At 45.0% G+C, this 21,147-nt stretch overlaps 1 protein-coding gene across 2 annotated transcripts; it reads right to left on the reverse strand.

Moving 5' to 3' along the window:
• Nucleotides 1–3,501: 3,501 nt before the first annotated feature.
• LOC115008842 (potassium voltage-gated channel subfamily S member 2) lies at nucleotides 3,502–20,532 on the reverse strand. Of its 2 annotated transcripts, none has more exons than XM_029432693.1 (10): nucleotides 20,320–20,532; nucleotides 15,113–15,286; nucleotides 14,907–15,040; nucleotides 14,502–14,666; nucleotides 14,242–14,413; nucleotides 13,706–13,789; nucleotides 13,472–13,633; nucleotides 11,662–11,745; nucleotides 5,644–5,736; nucleotides 3,502–4,959 (listed from the first exon to the last, which is right to left on the reverse strand). In XM_029432693.1, the coding sequence occupies exons 2-10, from the start codon at nucleotides 15,278–15,280 to the stop codon at nucleotides 4,522–4,524; spliced, it is 1,500 nt and encodes a 499-aa protein (XP_029288553.1). In that variant the 5' UTR covers nucleotides 15,281–15,286; nucleotides 20,320–20,532; the 3' UTR covers nucleotides 3,502–4,521. The 2 variants fall into 2 exon arrangements, with proteins under 2 accessions (XP_029288553.1, XP_029288552.1); XM_029432692.1 differs by having other exon boundaries at nucleotides 15,113–15,289; nucleotides 20,320–20,531.
• Nucleotides 20,533–21,147: the final 615 nt, after the last annotated feature.

Consider the following 21,147-nt stretch of genomic DNA (forward strand, 5'->3'; position numbering starts at 1 on the left):
GCCTGGCAGCCACTCGCTTTTTTCAGCCCCATGTACGTGACAGCGAGAAGAATTACAGCACTTTCGACCGGGAGCTCCTAGGTCCCTTTCTCGCCATTCGGCACTTCAGGTTTCTGCTTGAGGGCCGACGCTTCACCGCCTTTGTGGACCACAAGCCACTGATGTTTGCTATGGCCAAGGCCGCCGAGCCGTGGTCTGGCCGCCAACAGCGCCACCTCTCTGCTATTTTAGAGTTCACCACAGACATACAGCACGTAGCCGGAAAGCACAACTTGGTCGCTGACTGCCTCTCTCGACCTGTGGTGGCGGCCGTCCATTTAGGCCTCGACTATGCTGGCATGGCTGCCGACCAGGCCACTGACATGGAAGTGCAGGCCTACCGGACAGCCACCACTGGGCTGCGGTTAGAGGATGTGGAGTTTGATGACGTCAACACCACACTCCTCTGCGATGTCTCCATGGGTCAGTCCCGGTCTATGGTTCCCACTAGCTGGCGGCGCCGGGTTTTTGATGATGCCATTCACAGCCTTTCGCACCCAGGAGTGAAGGCATCCACTAAGCTAGTGGGGGCTAAGTTTGTCTGGCCTGGCCTTCGGAAGGACGTCAAGAGCTGGGCTGGCTCCTGTGTGGCGTGCCAGCGTTCCAAGGTGCACCGTCACACAAAGGCCCCCATGGCACCGTTTCTCGTGCCTGAGAGGCGTTTTGATCACGTGAACGTAGACCTTGTGGGCCCCCTGCCTCCCTCCCGGGGGTTCACTCACCTCCTCACTATGGTGGACAGGACGACCAGGTGGCCAGAAGCGGTTCCTCTGTCATCGACCACGTCCGCGGACGTGGCTCGGGCGTTTGTCGGATCCTGGGTGGCCCGTTTTGGAACACCATCGGACCTCACCTCTGACAGAGGCCCCCAGTTTACGTCCGAGCTCTGGACTGCTGTCGCTGAGAGCCTGGGGGTGAAACTCCACCGCACCACAGTATACAACCCACAGGCCAACGGGCTTTGCGAGCGGTTTCATCGCTCCATGAAAGCCGCTCTGCGGGCCAGCCTCACGGACGGCGGCTGGGTCGACCGACTCCCATGGGTCATGCTCGGCCTCCGCTCTGCCCCCAAGGAGGACCTCCAGGCCTCGTCTGCGGAGCTAGTTTACGGCCAGCCGCTTCGGGTCCCGGGTGAGTTTCTCCTGGTTGCTGCGGCTCCCTGGTCTGCTACATCACAACGAACGGGGCTCCGGCACAGTGCTGGTGACTTTGCTCCTATCCCCACTTCTCACCACTCACCGGTGCGCACCTCAAGCCCTGCACTGGCCCCTGTTGGACGGGCCAAGTCCCCCATCCCTGCACCTTCACTTGTGAAGCGCAGTCGGTTTGGACGCCCACTCCGCCCCCCGCCGGGTGGGCCCTTTCACTTTTGACTGTTCGGTTGTGTAGTTTCTTGTTTCAGTTCTAGTGAATTCTGGGGGGGCTTGTGTGGTGACTCACTGGGAACGTAGACATTCACTGAACACTTTGAGAGGAGATACGTCTCCTTTAAGACAGGTAACCCAGGAGCTTGCTGGGAAAGGTTAAGAGTTAACGGAAGTGAGAAATGGAGGTGTTGTTATTGTTTTACCTGTCGTGACTGTTGTGGTTGGAGGCTTGACTACTGCCGCTGTATCGCTGTTCATGTTGGGAAGTAAACGTTCGACTTGACAACTTGTCTATTGTCTCCTCGTTACTACGCACGCCCACAATATAATAATTTTATAATAATATAATAATTTAATAATGTAATAATATAATAATTGAATAATGTAATAATGTAATAATACAATAATATAATCATGTAATGTAATAAAGTAATATAATAATTTAATAATATAATAATGTAATAATAAAGTAATATAATAATTTAATAATATTATCATGTAATAATATAATAATGTAATAATGTAATAATATAATAATGTAATAATATAATAATTTAATAATGTAATAATATAATAATTTAATAATATAATAATATAATAATATAATAATTTAATAATACAATAATATAATCATGTAATGTAATGAAGTAATATAATAATTTAATAATATAATAATGTAAAAATAAAGTAATATAATAATTTAATAATATTATCATGTAATAATGTAATAATATAATAATGTAATAATGTAATAATGTAATATAATAATTTAATATAATAATATAATAATTTAATAATACAATAATATAATCATGTAATGTAATAAAGTAATATAATAATTTAATAATATAATAATGTAAAAATAAAGTAATATAATAATTTAATAATATAATCATGTAATAATAAAGTAATATAATAATTTAATAATATTATCATGTAATGTAATATAATAATGTAATAATGTAATAATGTAATAATATAATAATGTAATAATGTAATAATATAATAATTTAATAATATAATAATATAATAATTTAATAATACAATAATGTAATAATGTAATAATTTAATAATGTAATAATGTAATAATGTAATATAATAATATAATAATTTAATAATATAATAATATAATAATGTAATAATGTAATAATTTAATAATTTAATAATGTAATAATGTAATATAATAATTTAATAATTTAATAATACAATAATATAATCATGTAATGTAATAAAGTAATATAATAATTTTATAATAATTGAATAATTGAATAATATAATAATGTAATAATATGATAATTTAATAATAATAAAATAATATAATGTAATAATATAATAATGTAATAATTCAATAATGTAATAATGTAATAATTGAATAATAAAATAATATAATAATTTTATAATGTAATAATATACTATATAATAATACATCCAGTAAATGAACTCTGTGGCTCGACACCACCGACCTTCATCCTCTGACCTTCATCCTCAGAACTGAAATCGTCTTGAAAAACTGCTGAATATGTTTTTAGTTTCACTTCTTGGATTTATTTACAAGTTTCAATCTTTATAGAAATATTAGAAAATAAGATTAATGTACGAGAGACTTCTTTTCTATCATTGAGGAAACTGGATCAACCACGAAGTTAAACTGATGATTGTAATGAAATCAGTGTTTTCAAACTGTTACGTTTACTTCAGTAAAAGTGCAAAAGTATTTGCGTCACAATATACTTAAAGTACCAAAAGTTAAAATACTGATTTTGCAGAATAATATAATTTTATTGTTGGATAAATTAATGCAATGTCTTTAAAGTTCCAGTTTGTAAAGGAGGAATTATTTTATTATTTTTTCTATTATTAATCTGAAGTAACTTAATCAATCGATGTAGTGGAGAATTTTTTTTAAATACAAAATAATACTAAATGTAAATTTAAATGTACGTAAAATGTAAAATGTAAGTAAATGTACTTAGTTACTTTCACCAGCAGTAATAAACATGTTATTAGACATTTATCAGGTCATCATTGATTTTAATTTATATTTCTATAAATATCTCGTATTTCAACTTCTTCCACAAAAATACTTTTCACACTGTTTCATGATATTTCTTTTTATTTCATTTGGGTGCACGAAGTTACACTTCAGTTCCTCTCAGAGCACCTTCTCCTCCTGCTCATCATCACAGAGGAACATGTCCGGCGGCGTCCTGCAGCCCCGACATGCACAGAGCAACAGACCTCATGGAAGACCAGATTTATAATCCACCTCCGACTTTATTAGTTCTTTATCGTCTTCACTGTGACGATCCACATGAATCCATCTCGACAGTTCAGACTACGTGTGTATCCGATCAGATGAAAGTCAGACTTCATGTTAATGTGATTTAAAACATCTGCTTCGAATGTTATCGGCCCTTTAAATGGACGTTATCAGTTGTTATCAGCACTTTACTGCTTCAGACTGAACCAGACTGTTCTAATCACGTGGTTAACGTTGAGAATAGAAACAAAACTTCTCGGTTACTTCACAACGTTCCCTCGAGCTTGTATCTGGTCGGGTTTGCGCCAATTTCCCAGTGTTTTTATTTTGGCAACAGAATATCACAGAACATCCGGTAGAAGAAGGCGGAAGTTGTGTCTCAAACGTCTGTTACTGCACTGAAAGTAATTATAGTTCGAAGCATCGTTCATAACGTTAACGATTACAGTATTATTATTAATAACAGATTACAGAAACATGGCGTCCAAAAGTCGAAATGCATTGAAAAAAGTAATATTTTCTGAATAAGTACGTTTGTTACGTAACGTAAGCCAGTTAACGTACATACGTAACTTCAAACAGGAGTAAATACGAGTCGACTACGGGACTCGGGACTCGGCCTCCTCCCTTTGGGGACTTTCCCGCTCTTTGTCCTACGTCACCTGACTTCCTCGTTTGCTCCCGTCATAATCACTACGACCACTAGAGGTCGCCAGTAAGCCAGTTTACAACAGATGATAACGACCTACTGAACCAATTCAGAGGCAGACAACCACCTCAAATCTGTGTTCACAGGAACAACTGATAAAGATGTAATGTGCAGAAAACATTGGGAGCAGTTTTAATGGCAGTCGCTCACAGCTGATGCAGCTCCTTCCTCCTCAGTATGGACGCGTAGGACGGATGTTCCACGTAGCTATAGTTGATCACACCTCCGTCGTCCTCATAATCTATATCGTCCTCCTCGATGGCGTCAGTGTCGTCGTCGTCCAGACACCTGCTGTCCTCCTCCTCGTCCTCCTCCTCCGGCTCGTTCTCGCAGCTCATCTTTATCTTCCTGCGGTGGTTGTTCCACACCGACGCCTCCAGAGCTTTCTGTCTCCGGTAGAAGTGGGAGAACTTGTTGAAGATGATGGTGATGGGCAGCGCCACCACCAGGGTGCCGCCCAGGATGCAGCCGCTGGCCGCCAGCTTCCCGGCCACCGTGACGGGCACCACGTCCCCGTAGCCCACTGTGGTCATGCTCACCGTCCCCCACCACCAGCAGGCCGGGATGGTGTCCAGACCCACATCCTGAAACACACACCGTAGCTTTGTATCTACGAGGTTACACAACGAATACATTCAAATTAAAGAAAACTTTATGAATAACAACAACAAAACGATGAGGGGAAAAATGAGAATAAAAATTAATAGAAGATTAACGAGAAAGGAATTTAGCAATAATTTACTGTAACATTATTATTAATAATTTTAATAATAATAGTGTAATATTAATAACAACTACTAATATTATTATAAACAATACTATATCATATATATCTATCAGTATATAAAGTAATACAAATTAGCGTAATATAATTAAAGTGAACACATTAATTAATAATTAATAATAATAATAAATAAATAATTATAATTCAGGAATATAATATATTATTCTGAAATAATGAGTACCTTTACTTTTGGTACTATTATATTTTTGCTAATTATTAATTTTACTTTTAAATGCAGGACTTTTCTTTTCACACTGCAGTGTTGCTACTTTACTTAATACTAATTCATTTAGTGCACTGTGATGGACAATAAAGTTTTCTGGATTTAAATCCAAATACCATTAATATCTAATAAAGAGTCGTGTAAGTTAGTTCATGTGTTTTCTTTAGAAACATGTTAGAGACAGAATAACAAACCTTACTAACTAAAGTAAGAATTAAAAATAATAAAATCAAATGTTTCCATATGAAAGTCAAACGTTACCTCTTCATATTCTGCAGTGTAAGCGATGCCAGAGAACACGGACACTCCCACAGCGAGGTACAGCAGCAGGATGCCCACCTCACGGTAACTGTGCTGCAGAAACAACACACAGAGCAGCGAACATATAAACATATAAATATATAAAACACATGAACATATAAATATATAAAACACAGTGGTGGGCCGTCAGGGCCAGCAAGGCCTTCTCTGCTGGCCTAAACATCATCAGAATATACATTTAATTTTTATATATTTTTTCCACAAATATGTATTAAATTATTCCCCAGAGTCTATCCTCTTCATGTCATAGCTTTCCTCTTGGTTGCGCTGCTTCCAGCCTCAGATGGAGATTTGGAGGTCTGGCCTTTATGTTAGAGCTTTTATCCAATCATATTTCAGCCATGATGTGTTGCCAGGGTCCAAGAGATCTGCCCTGAGGCCTTCAGAAGCAACAGTGGGGGCGCCTGTAGCTTTAAAGTGAACAGAAACAAAACTGTGGCGTTAACCAATCAGATGTCGAGTTGGGGACACCGGGGCCAGCTAGCAGGCGTACGATAACGTCAGCACGTCCACGTCTTTTGATTGGATACGCACTATTGAGAGGCGGAGCTATGCAGAGCTAGCAACTTTGAACAAGCTAATTTGTGTAGATTTCTACAAGCTGTTTGTTTTCAACCCACAACGGCTGAAGGACGAGAAGAGATCGATGTGGTCGCAGATATCATTACAACGCCATTTTCAAGACAAACTTTTCAAGAAAAGCTAGACATCGTGAGAAGAGAACGGCCAACCCCGACGCTAGCGAGCCTATCACAGCTGGGAAAAGGGTTTGTCCGCCACTTTCAAATCACTAACTACGAGCGGTACCCCCGGCTCACAGCCTCCGAGAGGCACTGCACATTGTACTGCTGGGAATGCCTGCTATTTACAACTAAATGTTTCTAAACATTAACATAACTCTGTTGTTAGGGTGATGCAACTAAATGTATAGTTTCTAGAGCCATGGCGTCATAATGATGGTTTTAAGAGGTGGAATAATTCAGGTAGGACTGTGTAGGACATCACTGAAGGCCTAGGTGTGGAATGCACGGCACTCCACTGAAAAAACATATATATAAAATATATATATAAAACATTAACAAATAAAACATATAAACATATAAAACATATAAACATATACAACATATAAAACATATAAAACATATAAACATATAAAACATATAAACATATAAATATATAAAACATATAAACATATAAATATATAAATATATAAAACATATAAATATATAAAACATATAAAACATCTAAATATATTAAACATATAAACATATAAAATATATAAACATATAAAACATATAAATATATAAACATATAAATAAATTAAATATATATATATATAAAATATAAAAATCTCAGTGAGGAGATATAATCTCTCCACCGAGTTCTGGGTCTTCCCCGGGGTCTCCTCCCAGCTGGACGTGCCTGGAACACCTCCCTAGGGAGGCGGTCAGGTGGCATCCTTACTAGATGCCCAAACCACCTCGACTGGCTCCTTTCAACGTAAAGGAGCAGCGGCTCTACTCCGAGTCTCTCACGGTGGATGAGCTTCTCACCCTATCTCTAAGGGAGACGCCAGCCACCCGTCTGAGAAAACCCATTTCGGCCGCTTGTACCCGTGATCTCGTTCTTTCGGTCATGACCCAGCCTTCATGACCATAGGTGAGGGTAGGAACGAAGATCGCCCGGAAGATCGAGAGCTTTGCCTTCTGGCTCAGCTCTCTTTTCGTCACAACGGTGCGGTAAAGCAAATGTAATACCGCCCCCGCTGCTCCGATTCTCCGGCCAATCTTTCGCTTCATTGTCCCCTCACTCGCGAACAAGACCCCGAGGTACTTGAACTCCTTCACTTGGGGTAATGGCTCATTCCCTACCCGGAGAAGGCAATCCACCGTTTTCCTGCTGAGAGCCATGGCCCCAGATTTTGAGGTGCTGATCCTCATCCCAACTGCTTCACACTCGGCTGCAAACCGATCAAGTGACTGTTGAAGGTCACAGACCGATGACGCCATCAGGACCACATCATCTGCAAAGAGCAGTGATGAGATCCTCAGGCCACCAAACTGCAACCCCTCTCCTCCACGACTACGCCTCGATATCCTATCCATGAAAATCACGAACAGGATTGATGATGAAGCGCAGCCCTGGCAGAGACCAACATTCACTGGGAACGAGTCACAACTCGTCACAACTCTCGCTTTGGGCGTACAGGGATTGGATGGCCCTCAGAAGTGACCCCCTCAGCCCATACTCCCGCAGCACCTCCCACAGTATCACCCGGGGGACCCGGTCATACGCCTTCTCCAGATCCACAAAACACATGTAGCGTACTCCCAGGCCCCCTACAGGATCCTTGCGAAAGTGAAGAGTTGGTCCGTTGTTCCACGACCAGGACGGAATCCGCATTGTTCCTCTTCAATCAGAAGTTCGACTACCGGCTGAACCCTCCTTTCCAGCACCTTGGAGTAGACTTTACCGGGAGGCTGAGAAGTGTGATACCCCTGTAGTTGGCACACACTCTCTGGTCCCCCTTTTTAAATAGGGGAACCACCACCCCGGTCTGCCAACCCCTAGGCACTATCCCAGACTTGCACGCAATGTTGACGAGGCGTGTCAAGCAAGACAGCCCCTCAACACCCAAAGCCTTCAGCATTTCTGGACGGATCTCATCAACCCCTGCAGCTTTGCCACTGTGGAGTTGTTTGACTACCTCAGTGACTTCCATCAGGGAAATTGACGATGATCCCCCATCAGCTTCCAGCTCTGCCTCAACCATAGAGGGCGTGTTAGTCGGATTCCGGAGTTCCTCAAAGTGCTCCTTCAACCGGCCTATAACCTTCTCAGTCGAAGTCAGCAGGGTCCCATCCTTGCTGTACACAGCTTGGATGGTTCCCCGCTTCACCCTCCTGAGGTGCCGGATGGTTTTCCAGAAGCACCTTGGTGCCGACCGAAAATCCTTCTCCATAGTTTCTCCGAAATTCTCCCACACCCGCTGCTTTGCCTCTGCCATGGCAGAGGCTGCCGCCCTTCGAGTCCGTCGGTACCCTGCAATTGTTTCCAGAGTCCTCCCGGATAACATAACCCGGAAGGACTCCTTCTTCAGTCGAACGGCTTCCCTGACCACCGGGGTCCACCACGGTGTTCGAGGGTTACCGCTGCTTGAGGCACCTAAGACCTTGAGACCACAGCTCCTCACCGCAGCTTCAGAAATAGAGGTTTTGAATATCGCCCACTCAGGTTCAATGCCCCCAACATCCACAGGGATGTCTGAAAAGCTCCGCCGGAGGTGTGAGTTGAAGATGTCCCGGACAGGGTCTTCCTCCAGACGTTCCCAGTTAACTCGCACTACCCGTTTGGGCTTACCAGGTCTGTCCAGAGTCTTCCCCCACACCTTGATCCAACTCACCACCAGATGGTGATCAGTTGACAGCTCTGCCCCTCTCTTCACCCGAGTGTCCAAAACATGCAGCCTCAGATCAAATGATACGATCACAAAATCGATCATTGACCTTTGGCCTATGGTGCTCTGGTACCACGTACACTTATGAGCATCCTTATGTTCGAACATGGTGTTTGTTATGGTCATTCCATGACTAGCACAGAAGTCCAACAACAAACGACCGTTCGGGTTTAGATCAGGGAGGCCCTTCCTCCCAATCACGCTTCTCCAGGTGTCTCCATCGTTTCCCACGTGCGCGTTAAAGTCTCCCAGCAAGACGATGGAGTCCCCTACTGGAGCCCCCTGCAAGGCTCCATTCAGGGTCTCCAAGAAGGCTGAATACTCAGAACTGCGGTTTGGGGCATAGGCACAAACAACAGTCAGAGTTTTCCCCCCCCATAACCCGAAGGCGTAGGGAGGCGACCCTTTCGTCCACCGGGATGAACTCCAACATAGCGGCACTCAGCCGGGGACTAGTGAGTATGCCCACACCCGCCCGACACCTCACACCTTGGGCAACTCCGGAGAAAAATATACCCCTATCTAGGAGTACGGTTCCAGAGCCAAGACTGTGCGTAGAGGTCAGATCCAACTGGTAGCGCTCCACCTCCCGCACTAGTTCCGGCTCCTTCCCCCACAGAGAGGTGACGTTCGACGTCCCCAGAGCCAGCCTCTGCTGCCCGGGTCTGGTCCGTCGAGGTCCCTGACCATCACTGCCACCTGTGACAGCGCACCCGACCCCAGCGGTTCTTCCTGTGAGTGGTGGGCCCACAGGATATATATAAACATATAAAATATATAAACATATAAACATATAAAACATATTAAACATATGAACACGATCACACGAGACTTCTGGCTGCAGGCTGAAGCTTTAATTTGTTAAAGCTTGAAGTTAAAGTTTGTTTATTGTTGTGAAATCACAAACATATTAACTGTATTATCTTCACATCCCGAAGCTTTAAAGCTGAAGAAAATACATTATATATATATCTATATATATTATATAGATATATATATAGATATATTATATCTATATATATATTTTATATATATATAGATATACATATATATTGCTTTTCAAAATGTATTTAATTTGTTTTGAGTTAAAGATTCATCAACGTTTGATGTACTTTCGTTCAGATTTAAACTTATGTCTTGTGTTTAATGTTAAAAATGATAATAATAAACTTTATTGTAAAGCATCATTCATACAAGAAATGCAGCTCAAAGTGCTTCACATGAAATATAGAATAAACATAAAACAGGAAATTAATGTCATAATTAATGGAAAATTATGTTTAAAATAAAACCCACTTTATAATAATAGTAAAAACAATAAAATAAAAATAGAATGCATAACATAAGATGGAAAATAAAACCTTCAGTCTGAATAAAAGTTATAAAAATAAAGTACAATTATGCATAGAATGCATAAAAGCACACATAAGTAAGCAAAGCAAAGTTAAAGTTTAAAGTTAAGACGATGTTTACACTCTGACCCACTAGAGGTGTTTGTGAGTGTAATCTTTCTGTGTTCGGGATGTTTTCTGAAGCTAGTAAAGGGGCGGACACAACGCACATAAAGAAACGTAAATATTGTGAAGTGCAGAGCGTACAAAGCTCGTTCCTAAACAACACGGAGTCTCAGGTCGTCAACTGGGTCAACCTCCACTGACTAATCGACTCATTGAGCTTTTAAAAAACACAACTCAGTTGTTATGCAGGAAAGAAACCAGAAGAGCTCTCAGAGTTCACTTCAATCTGAATGTAAATATAATTAATCTAAATCCAGTTATCTGGTAGAAAGTAAAACAATTTATTTAAGATGATGATTCATTTGTTTACAGTTCAGCTCATGTGTGATGAAGTTCTGCGCACAGATAATGATCTTCGTCGTGAAACAGGAGCTGCTGAGCTGCGAGTCTGCGAGTGTCACTGATACTCACAATAATGACTTCACATAACAAACTGATCAGGAGGTCACGTCTGCAGAGAAGTCCTACTCACACAAATGGAAGTAAAACATTTATATTATCTGTATATATAAATACAAATGTTGGCATGATGTTTGTTTCCTTTAAAAAAAAAACTGAAATATTCTGCTGTACAGCAAAAATATAAAACTATTAAGTTTGTTTCTAAGAAGACGAGATGGATGATTTAAATACACGACATGTAAAGATTTACATGTAAAAACATGAACGGATTGTAATGTAACATGTGGCCTGATTTCTATATAAAGGACGGTTTATTGTTTATAGACGAAATGTCTCTCTTCAGCTCCAACAGTAGCTGACGTAGCAAAACACTTTCTTCATGACTCCTGCGGCTGATGTTGCTGCTAAATTGGAAAACTTGTCGTCTGCACATTTCTTTAATTTTGTAAAAAGCTAACAAAGCCAAACTGTGCAGCGTAGTTCAGTCACAGCTTGCAGAAAATAAGGTTTCCTGAGGTTTAACGTCCCTGCGTCTCCGCCCCGAGGCGGGAAGTCAAACGGGACATCATCAGTATGACTCACCCGAAGCGTCGCTCCCAGAGACCGAAGTCCTGTCGAGTGTCGGGCCAACTTCAAAACTCTGAAGATCCTCATCAACCTCAGAACCTGAGACACGAGAAGAAGAAGATATTATTATTATTATTATTATTATTATTATAATTATCATCATCATCATCATCATTATTATTATTATCATTATCATTATTATTATATATAATTATTATTATTATTATCATTATTATTATTATTATTATCCATCCATCGTCTACCGCTTATCCGGGATCGGGTTGCGGGGGCAGCAGCTCCAGTAAGGATCCCCAATCTTCCCTTCTCCGGGCCACATCCTCCAGCTCCGACTGGGGGATCCTGAGGCGTTCCCAGGCCAGTGAGGAGATATAATCTCTCCACCGAGTCCTGGGTCTTCCCCGGGGTCTCCTCCCAGCTGGACGTGCCTGGAACACCTCCCTAGGGAGGCGCCCAGGTGGCATCCTTACTAGATGCCCGAACCACCTCAACTGGCTCCTTTCAACGTAAAGGAGCAGCGGCTCTACTCCGAGTCTCTCACGGATGGCTGAGCTTCTCACCCTATCTCTAAGGGAGACGCCAGCCACCCGTCTGAGAAAACCCATTTCGGCCGCTTGTACCCGTGATCTCGTTCTTTCGGTCATGACCCAGCCTTCATGACCATAGGTGAGGGTAGGAACGAAGATCGACCGGTATATTGAGAGCTTTGCCTTCTGGCTCAGCTCTCTTTTCGTCACAACGGTGCGGTAAAGTGACTGTAATACCGCCCCCGCTGCTCCGATTCTCCGGCCAACCTCTCGCTCCATTGTCCCCTCACTCGCGAACAAGACCCCGAGGTACTTGAACTCCTTCACTTGGGGTAATGGCTCATTCCCTACCCGGAGTAGGCAATCCACCGGTTTCCTGCTGAGAGCCATGGCCTCAGATTTGGAGGTGCTGATCCTCATCCCAACCGCTTCACACTCGGCTGCGAACCGATCCAGTGACTGTTGAAGGTCACAGTCCGATGATGCCATAAGGACCACATCATCTGCAAAGAGCAGCGATGAGATCCTCAGGTCACCAAACTGCAACCCCTCTCCTCCACGACTACGCCTCGATATCCTATCCATGAACATCACGAACAGGATTGGTGATAAAGCGCAGCCCTGGCGGAGGCCAACATTCACGGGAAACGAGTCCGACTTACTGCCGAGTATCCGGACACAACTCTCGCTTTGGGCGTACAGGTCTCCAAGAAGGCCGAATACTCAGAACTGCGGTTTGGAGCATAGGCACAAACAACAGTCAGAGTTTTCCCCCCCATAACCCGAAGGCGTAGGGAGGCGACCCTCTCGTCCACCGGGATAAACTCCAACGTAGCGGCGCTCAGCCGGGGACTTGTGAGTATCCCCACACCCGCCCGACGCCTCACACCTTGGGCAACTCCAGAGAAGAATAGAGTCCAACCCCTATCCAGGAGTACGGTTCCAGAGCCAAGACTCAGGTTCATAGGGACACACACACCTCTCCACCACCATAAGGTGATGGTTCCCAGAGAGGCTTTTAATATACAGTAATCTGATGTATTTATCATCATTATTTCTTTATTATTTTTTTATATATTCTTTTATAACATTTATATATATTATTTTATATTTGCTTTTATTTTTCCATATTTCTCTGTGTTTATGTTTGCACCAATACAAAGCAAATTCCTTATATGTGAAAACCTACTTAGCAATAAATCAAATTCATATTGTGAACGTTTCATTCTGATTCCACGGTTACATGCGCAGATTTAATGAACATATAGATAAATATGAACCTGTATGAGTCGTCCCAGGTCTCCCAGCTCAGACTCGGCTCCCACCGTCACGTGGAACAGCAGAGTGATGTAGATGGGAACCACAGACACCAAGTCGATGATGTTCAGAGGCTGATGGAAGAACTTCCTCTTGTTGGGAGCGAGCAACAGCCGCGTCACCACCTCGAACACAGAAACAAGACGTTTGTTTTTCTGCTTTTATATCTTGGCACAGTTTTGTTTTCGTCTCCTCACCTCGAAGGAAAACCAGCAGGTGCAGAAAACCTCCAGAGCCTGCGTGGTCGGGTCGTCCATCAACGTCCCTTCATCGTCAAACGTCTGAGAGGAGAAAGATTTACCAGCAAATATTCAAGTGGCTTCAATAATACTTTTAGTTTTTAACCTTATTTTCCCTTTTTTACCTGCAGGCGTTCTCATTTATTCTAATATGTTTGTGTAAATATTGTGTTTTGAGAGATAATCAGATAAAAAACCTGGTTCTCAGGCAAGTTCTGCCGTTCGAAGAGTTTCTTTTTATTATGATTTCTAAGCGGATTTATGTATGCTGGACATTGATGGACATCATATATAATATATCATCAGAAAGCATATGTCACACTGAATCTAGAAATGTGTCTATCATGTCTGTGTGTTCAGATTTGACTGAATTATGACTCCGAGAAGCAGTACGACTTTGGACAAACAACTCCTCACAGTCTGTACCTCCTAAAAATGAAATCTGAGTGTGCTGCTTTATCTGGCTCCATCTGTCTCCGGCTCTCCGCACCCACCTGGTACTCCGGGAGGCTGTTGATGCACATGATGGCGATGGATGTGAGCACCACGCAGATGGAGACCAGACTGAAGAGCTTGCTGGGGATGGAGTACCCCGGGTTCTCCAGCGTCAGCCACACACACTTCCTGATGTTCCCATAACGCACCTCCTGGAAATGCAGCATGTCTCTGAGAGGACGGAGGAAGACAGATGTGAGTCGGGCTGCGCGATCAATCCTTCACATGCAGATTTCAAAAGGGCTCCAGAGTCTTTCACCGGTTTAAGTCCGATATCTCGTCCACAGACGTGTCGACACTGCTGACGTCGCTCTCGTCGTCCCAGCTGCGGTGCCGGCTGCTCTCCAGCTTGCGGTCGTGGTAACGATAACTGCAGCAACTGTCCAGGAAGAACTCGTTGATGCCCCAGTACTCGATCTCCTGACTGTGTGGGACACATGAGACAGATCCAGTCAGTATGTACACCAGTAGGCTTTGAATTAGGAAAAGAAAAGTGACGATGACAGTATGAGAACTCCTCAACTTCTGCACAAACAGTCTCACACAGGCAGGTAATGGAGGTGAAGTGTTCCGTTAAGCCTTTATTAGACGTGTGTGAAGTTCATTGACCTGCTCCTGCCATGTACATGTCCTGACAGTGTGTGTGAGGCAGGAAGAGACGGACCTGAAGGAGAAGACACACAGCTCCTCCATGATGTGAAGTTTTCCCGTCTGGTAAAAGTGCAGGACGTAAGGGAACAGGCCGGGGTTCCTATCAAAATAAAACTCCTTCTGCTGCACGTCATAGTCGTCACACACCTGCAGGAAGGGAAAGAAGGAGAAATGAGGCGTAAGAAGGTTTTTATAGAAGACACACTGAAGTCCACCCACCTGCAGAATGTCCTCCTCCGAGTCACACGACAGCAGTTTCCCTAGCCTGGTGTCGGGGAACTTCTTCAGCGTGCTGGAGCAGAGGCTCCTCTTCAGACCTCCGACGTTCACGTGGACCAGACCCTCAGCGTCCAGCTTGACCCAGCTGGGCAGACTCTCCTTCACCATGGTTACCTGCTGGAGACACAACGGAGACGCATCTTGTGTCACAACATGAGCCTTCGAACGCACACTCTACTTTATTTTGACTCAATCACACACACACACACACACACACACACACACACACACACACACACACACCGTCTTCTTCACTTGAGCACCAACTGTGGATTAATCCGCCGCTGAAAATAGCTTAGACAAATGCTTCCTGCTGTTTGATCTACAGCGTGCAGCTGTTTTAGGAGATGACTGAACCTTTTTCTTTTAAATGAAACTATTTATTTTATGTTTGAGGTGTTTTTTATTGATTATTTTATTTTGGAAAAGCGTTTGTTTCATATTCATTATTTGACACAGTATCAGTGTTACTGTGTTACACTCACATTTGTCAGTATTTTGAGGCCTTTTTAAAGAGGTAGGAACTAATGCACAGACAGGAAGTGAGACGATAGTGAGACACGCACAGTCAACAAACAATGACAGCAGCCTCATTGAGTTTTTGACTCAAGCTGAGTCAGCGTTTACATATCGACTGTCTGTCAGGGAGGAGACAAACCTCTGAGCTTCATCTACTCTGCTGAATGCACTTTAGACTCTGATTTGATGTCCGAGACGTTCTTATGTTAACGACACAACACGCTGTGCGGCGCTTCAGAGCCAAAAGGCTTTTACTGGATTGCAGATCTTTGCAGACTGAATATAAATCATTATACAGATACACAAGATTAAAGTGAGAGTGCTGCGTGAATCATGATTTATTTCCTTTAACTGTGGCTGGAAGCAACTGGTCTCCATGTGATCAAGTTAAAAACACACATGGATGCAGCCAAAACAGAAAGTGACGCCCACACACGCTCAGCTCCTGCACTCTCACTCCCACGTAGCGTGCACACGTTCACACGTTCACAATCGTGGAATCACTCCACGGAGGAATAACTAACTAAGTTCACATCAAACTGTAAAACTGTGAAAAGTATGGGGAAGTTTTGAAGTCTCGCTCAAACTTCTGCAGCTGTTGCACGCTAACAGGGTGGGGGGGGGGGGTAGTGCAGTAAGTGCAGGTGGAGTGCAGCTTTAGTGTGATAATGTTACACACGCTCTAATTGCAGGCTGCAGGAAATGGCCCGAGGACTTACAGACAGGTGTTAACCTAATGTGGACTTAATGTGTTTTAACTGCAGCGGTCTGTCTCACTTCCTGCTTCCTGTTATCTGCTTGTGGACACGTGAAGTTCACTGTGGAGGCCCAGTCTGTCTTCATGCAGGTGGGTGGTGGCTGTGGGAAGCAGGTTAGCCTTTATAAATAACTAGTTACTCAAGTGCAGATATTTCACTTGAGTATTTATATTGTTGTTCGGAAGCTTTAGTTACTTTAAACCTCTAACTTCTAAAACATGATGCAACGTTACAGACTATATACTATATAACATATGTATATAATATATGTGTCTTTGTCATCATTCTTCTCTTTTTGGTGGTTTTTGCATCTCTGTTGTTGTTTTGATTTCCTTTTGTGGTTGTTCTACGTCCGTCCTGTGTCTCTTTGTGGACATTTAGTGTCTCTATGTATTTGTTTTGTCTTCGTCTGATTGACTTTGTCTGTGGTCAGTCAGTATAAATGAGACTAATGATCATCAGGGGGCCAATCAGATTCTTGGAGGAGCCTGTGGCACACCTCTGGGTTTAAACATCAATAAATGAGAAGAAGAAAGAGAAGAAGAAGAAGAATAAGAAGGAGAAGAGGAGAAGAAGAAGGAGAAGAAGAAGAAGAAGAAGAAGAGAAAGGAAAAAGAAGAGAAAGAAGAAGAAGAAGAGAAGATACCTTCCAGGCCTCACGCGCAGCAGCCTACTCGCCTCCTCCTCCCATACACCGAAGACCGGTCTCCTCCTCCCCTCCTCTCCTCCTACCCCTCCTCTCCTCCTTCTCCTCCTGCTCAGAAGCCTCCTCCGCCTGCCCTCCTCCTCCTCCTCACGCCTTCTCCTCCCTCCTCCTTCTCCTCCTCCTTCGCCCCCTGCCAGCCGCCTCCGGTCCCCTCTCCTCCTGCCTCCGCTTCCCTTTCGCCTCTTCCGCCTTCTCCTCCTCCTCCCTCCTCCTCCTCCTCCGCCGTCCGCCTCCACTTCTCCTCCTCCTCCTCCTCCCCTTCCTCCCTCCGCCTTTCTCCTCCTTCGCCTCCTCCTCCCTTCTCCTCTCCTCCTTCCTTCGCCTCCTTCGCCCCTCCTCCTCCTCCTTCTCCTCCTCCTCCGCCGTCTCCTCCTTCTCCTCCTCCTCTCCTCCTCCTCGCCTCCCTGCTCCTCCTCTCCTCCTCCTTCTCCTCCTCCTCCCTCCTTCTCCGCCTCCTCCTCCCAGTCCGCCTCCTCCTCCGCCTCCTCCTCCTCCTCCTCCTCGCCTCCGCCGCCTCCGCCCCTGCCTCCGCCTCCTCCGCCTCCCTCCTCCTGCCGCCCCGGCGCCTCCTTCCGCCTCCTTGCTCCTCCCGCCTCCCCTCGCCTCCTCCTCCGCTCCTCCCCGCCTTCCCGCCTCCTCCCCGCCGTCCGCTCCTCCTCCCCCCTTCGCCTCCTCCTGCTCCTCCTTCCCTCCTCCGCCCGCCTGCTCCTCCTCTCCGCCTCCTCCCCCTCGGCTCCTCCTCCGGCCGCCTCCTCCTTCTCCTCCGGCTCCTCCTCGGCCTCCCTCCGGCCTCCTCCCCCTCCGTTCCCTGGTGCTCCGACCTCCTTCGCCGGCCTCCGCTCTCCGCCTCCTCCTCCGCCTGCCTCAGCGCCTCCTCCTCCTCCCCGCCCTCCTCCGCCTCCCTCCTCCTCCTTACCTCCGCTCCTCCGCACCGGCTCCCCTCCTCCTCCTGCGCCTCACTCCTTCTCCCCCCCCCTTCCCGCCTCCTCCGCCCGCCTTCGCCCGCCTGCTCCGCCTCCTCCTCCCGGCTCCCTCCTCCTCCTTCGCCTCCTCCTCCGGCCTCCGGCTCCGCCGGCGACGACGCCTCCGCCTCGCCGGCCCGCCTCGCCGAGGTCGACGCTCCGCCCGCCGCCGCCTCGGCCGAGGAGCCTTCTCCGCCGGCTCCGGCGCCGCCCCCGGCTCCCCGCCGCCTCCGCGGCGCCTCCGGCCGCCCCTCCGTTGGGTCTGCGCCGCCTCCTCCGCCGGCGACCTCCTCGCCTTCGGAGCGCCCCTCCTCCGCCGCCGCCCCGGCTCCTCCTCCGGCCCGCCTCCTCCGGCTCCTCCTCCCGGAGCCCCTCCGAAGCCTCCTCCTCCGTCTCCTCCTTCTGCGCCGCCCGTCAGCCGACAGCAGGGCTCCGCCTCCGTCTCCGCCTTGCTCCCCTCCTCCGCCTCCGCCTCCTCCTTCTCCTCCGGCGCCTCCTCCTCCCGCCGCCTCCTCTCTCCTCCCAGTCCTCCGCGGCGCCTCCGCCTACGCAGCCGCCCCCTGCTCAGACAACTCCTCCCCTTCCTCCTCCCCTGCCTCCTCCTCCTCCTCCGCCTCCCTCCTCCTCGCCTCCTCGCGCCCTCCTCCGCCCCCTCCTCCTCCTGCCCTCTCCTCCTCCCCCCATCTCCAGCAGTGTAAAATAAAAATACTTCATAAAAGAGCTTCTATGTGACGAGGCAGGAATATATTCATAATGTTTGTTGGGACATCAGGATCCATGAAATGCCTTCAATCACATTTTACTCACACAGCTCAATATCACAAAATACAAATTTTCCGCGGGGGCTTTACAATCTGTGAAGCCTGCGACCCCCCCCATAATATAATGTATATAAGGTTAAGCAGCATATAAAGTCATATAATTATCCTGACCAGCTGCAACAATGAAGAGAAACTCTATATTATTCTGAATTCTCTTCGCACGTGTATTATTCTAACACTTGTCTATTAAAACTTAAGTCATGCAGGACTTTTAAAAGAGTCTTTTAAAATGTTGATTTGATCTTTTTTTAGTGCAAGAAAAGATTCACAAGAGCTCAAACAGCAAAACAGAAAGAAGGACTGAAACGTTGTGCACGTCAGTGTGCACGAGGGATCGGAGCTTCAGTGGAGTTAAAGCAGATCTCACGTCTTCTGCTCTCATCTTGCACCGAACTAAAGTCTCCTCTGACAGCTCTGACATCATCATCCACACTCACAATCTTTGCTTTTGTGTCAAAGCAGAATATAAAAGCAGTTTATTTCCATCTGTTCCGTGTGCTGCTCAGCTGCTCAGTGTCGGGTGTGGATAACATGTGTACCACCCACCATATGTGATCTGATCTTGTTTACATTCCTCCTGATGATCATTTAAAACATGCGTTTCATGAAAACACTTGTACATCTGTGTTTCTGTTTTCTCAGGTGTTGCGTGTGTAGCTTAAAGTACGAAGCTGCAACACAACACAGGACAATGAGCTGCAGCCGGACATCACACAGGAGCAGAGGAGCACAGGAGCACAGGAGCAGAGGAGCACAGGAGCAGTGGGACGATGTGTGTCTCCGTCTATAATTACACGAGGGCCCCTGCTGAGCTCTCGGGGGAGCTGCCATGCTGCACATACAGAAATAAAGTTGATCTATAATTCAGCAGAAGAAAGCTTGAAATCACAGCGGAGTAAAAATGCATCTCCATCAACAATGAACACGATGAAGTGAACGAGTGAACGGAGATGAAGCACATGATGAAGCACATGATGAAGCACATGATGAAGCACATGATGAAGCACACGAAGAGCTGTGCAAATAAATACTAAATAAATACAACTGCAACTACTTTACTTTGTCTCATGTCTACAGTCCTATGTATTTTAGTTCTGCTAGTTTGGTGTATTGTCACTTATTTGCTTATATTTCTGTAGTGTATTCTATATACTCTATTGGTATATATATATATATATATATATATATATATATATATATATATATATATATATATATATATATATATTTCTTGTTACTCCTGTGCAATGCCTTGATAACCTGCTGCTGCTGCTGTAACACAAGCCTTTCCTAATGTAAGATGAATAAAGTACACATGTGTATATCTATGTATTGAGAAGGAACTACATGTGAAGTATACAAAGAGTTTATTAAGACTCACCTGCTGTGATCAGCGTCCTCACGTGCAGGCTGTTTCACCCCATGGTGTGTTTACAAGTTGTACACTTTCACGTGTGAACAAGAACAAACATGTCCCACAGGAATCTTGTAAAGCGAGCTTCTTCTGCTGCAGAACTTTAAGGAGAACCTTCCGCCTGAAACATCACGCGCAGAGAGAACAGTCAGTGCGCGCGCGGGCTGCTCTGTCAGCGTTCGGCTTCTTCCGTCACATTCCGGAAGAGGATCGCCTCCCCGAACCAAGAGCTGCTTTTCCGGTGTGTTGGCGGCACTCAGTGGTTCCTTGTTCATGAGTTGTATATTTTAAAGTCTTTATGTTCAGACCTCCATAGAGAATAAAAAGCTGCATTATGGTTCTTAACGGAAGTTTATTTCCTTTGGCATTACTGCAATATAACTGCATAAGTGTGTGTTTAAGTGTGACATCTCGGGTAATGAAATAAAGCTGTTATTATTGTTTTGTTATGATATACTTTGTGCCTCTACAATCCACAGCTGTGTTGGGCTTTTATTTCCCCACTAACTAACAGCAGCTGGCTGTTCACTTGTTCCTCATGAGCGGAGAATAAACTCTTTTAAAAGAGCTTTTATTATTTTCAACCACCAACTGGATGCATGTGAAGGTTTCCTCGTGTACCTCCCATACATTCAGAAATGTATTTGTTTATTTTATAATATTTCATCTTGACTTGTGCACACACGTGACGGTGGATCCATCTAGTGGTCAACATCTGGCTTCACATCTGCGGGCTTCACACAGCAGAGCAGGGATGGAGGATGGTGTGCACTTTAAACGCAGTAATACTACAGG

The sequence above is a fragment of the Cottoperca gobio genome, chromosome 5 (assembly GCF_900634415.1).
Source record: "Cottoperca gobio chromosome 5, fCotGob3.1, whole genome shotgun sequence".
NCBI classification, from domain to species: Eukaryota; Metazoa; Chordata; class Actinopteri; order Perciformes; family Bovichtidae; genus Cottoperca; species Cottoperca gobio.

Excerpts from the sequence above, each read along its gene's own strand:
- LOC115008842 (XM_029432693.1), bottom strand. The coding sequence starts at position 15,280 with ATGGTGAAGGAGAGTCTGCCCAGCTGGGTCAAGCTGGACGCTGAGGGT. Across the intron at positions 13,634-13,705 it reads CCTGCTGGTTTTCCTTCGAG|GTGGTGACGCGGCTGTTGCT; the intron begins GTGAGGAGACGA and ends TCTGTGTTCGAG. Across the intron at positions 11,746-13,471 it reads ACCTGGGACGACTCATACAG|GTTCTGAGGTTGATGAGGAT; the intron begins GTTCATATTTAT and ends CTCGTGTCTCAG.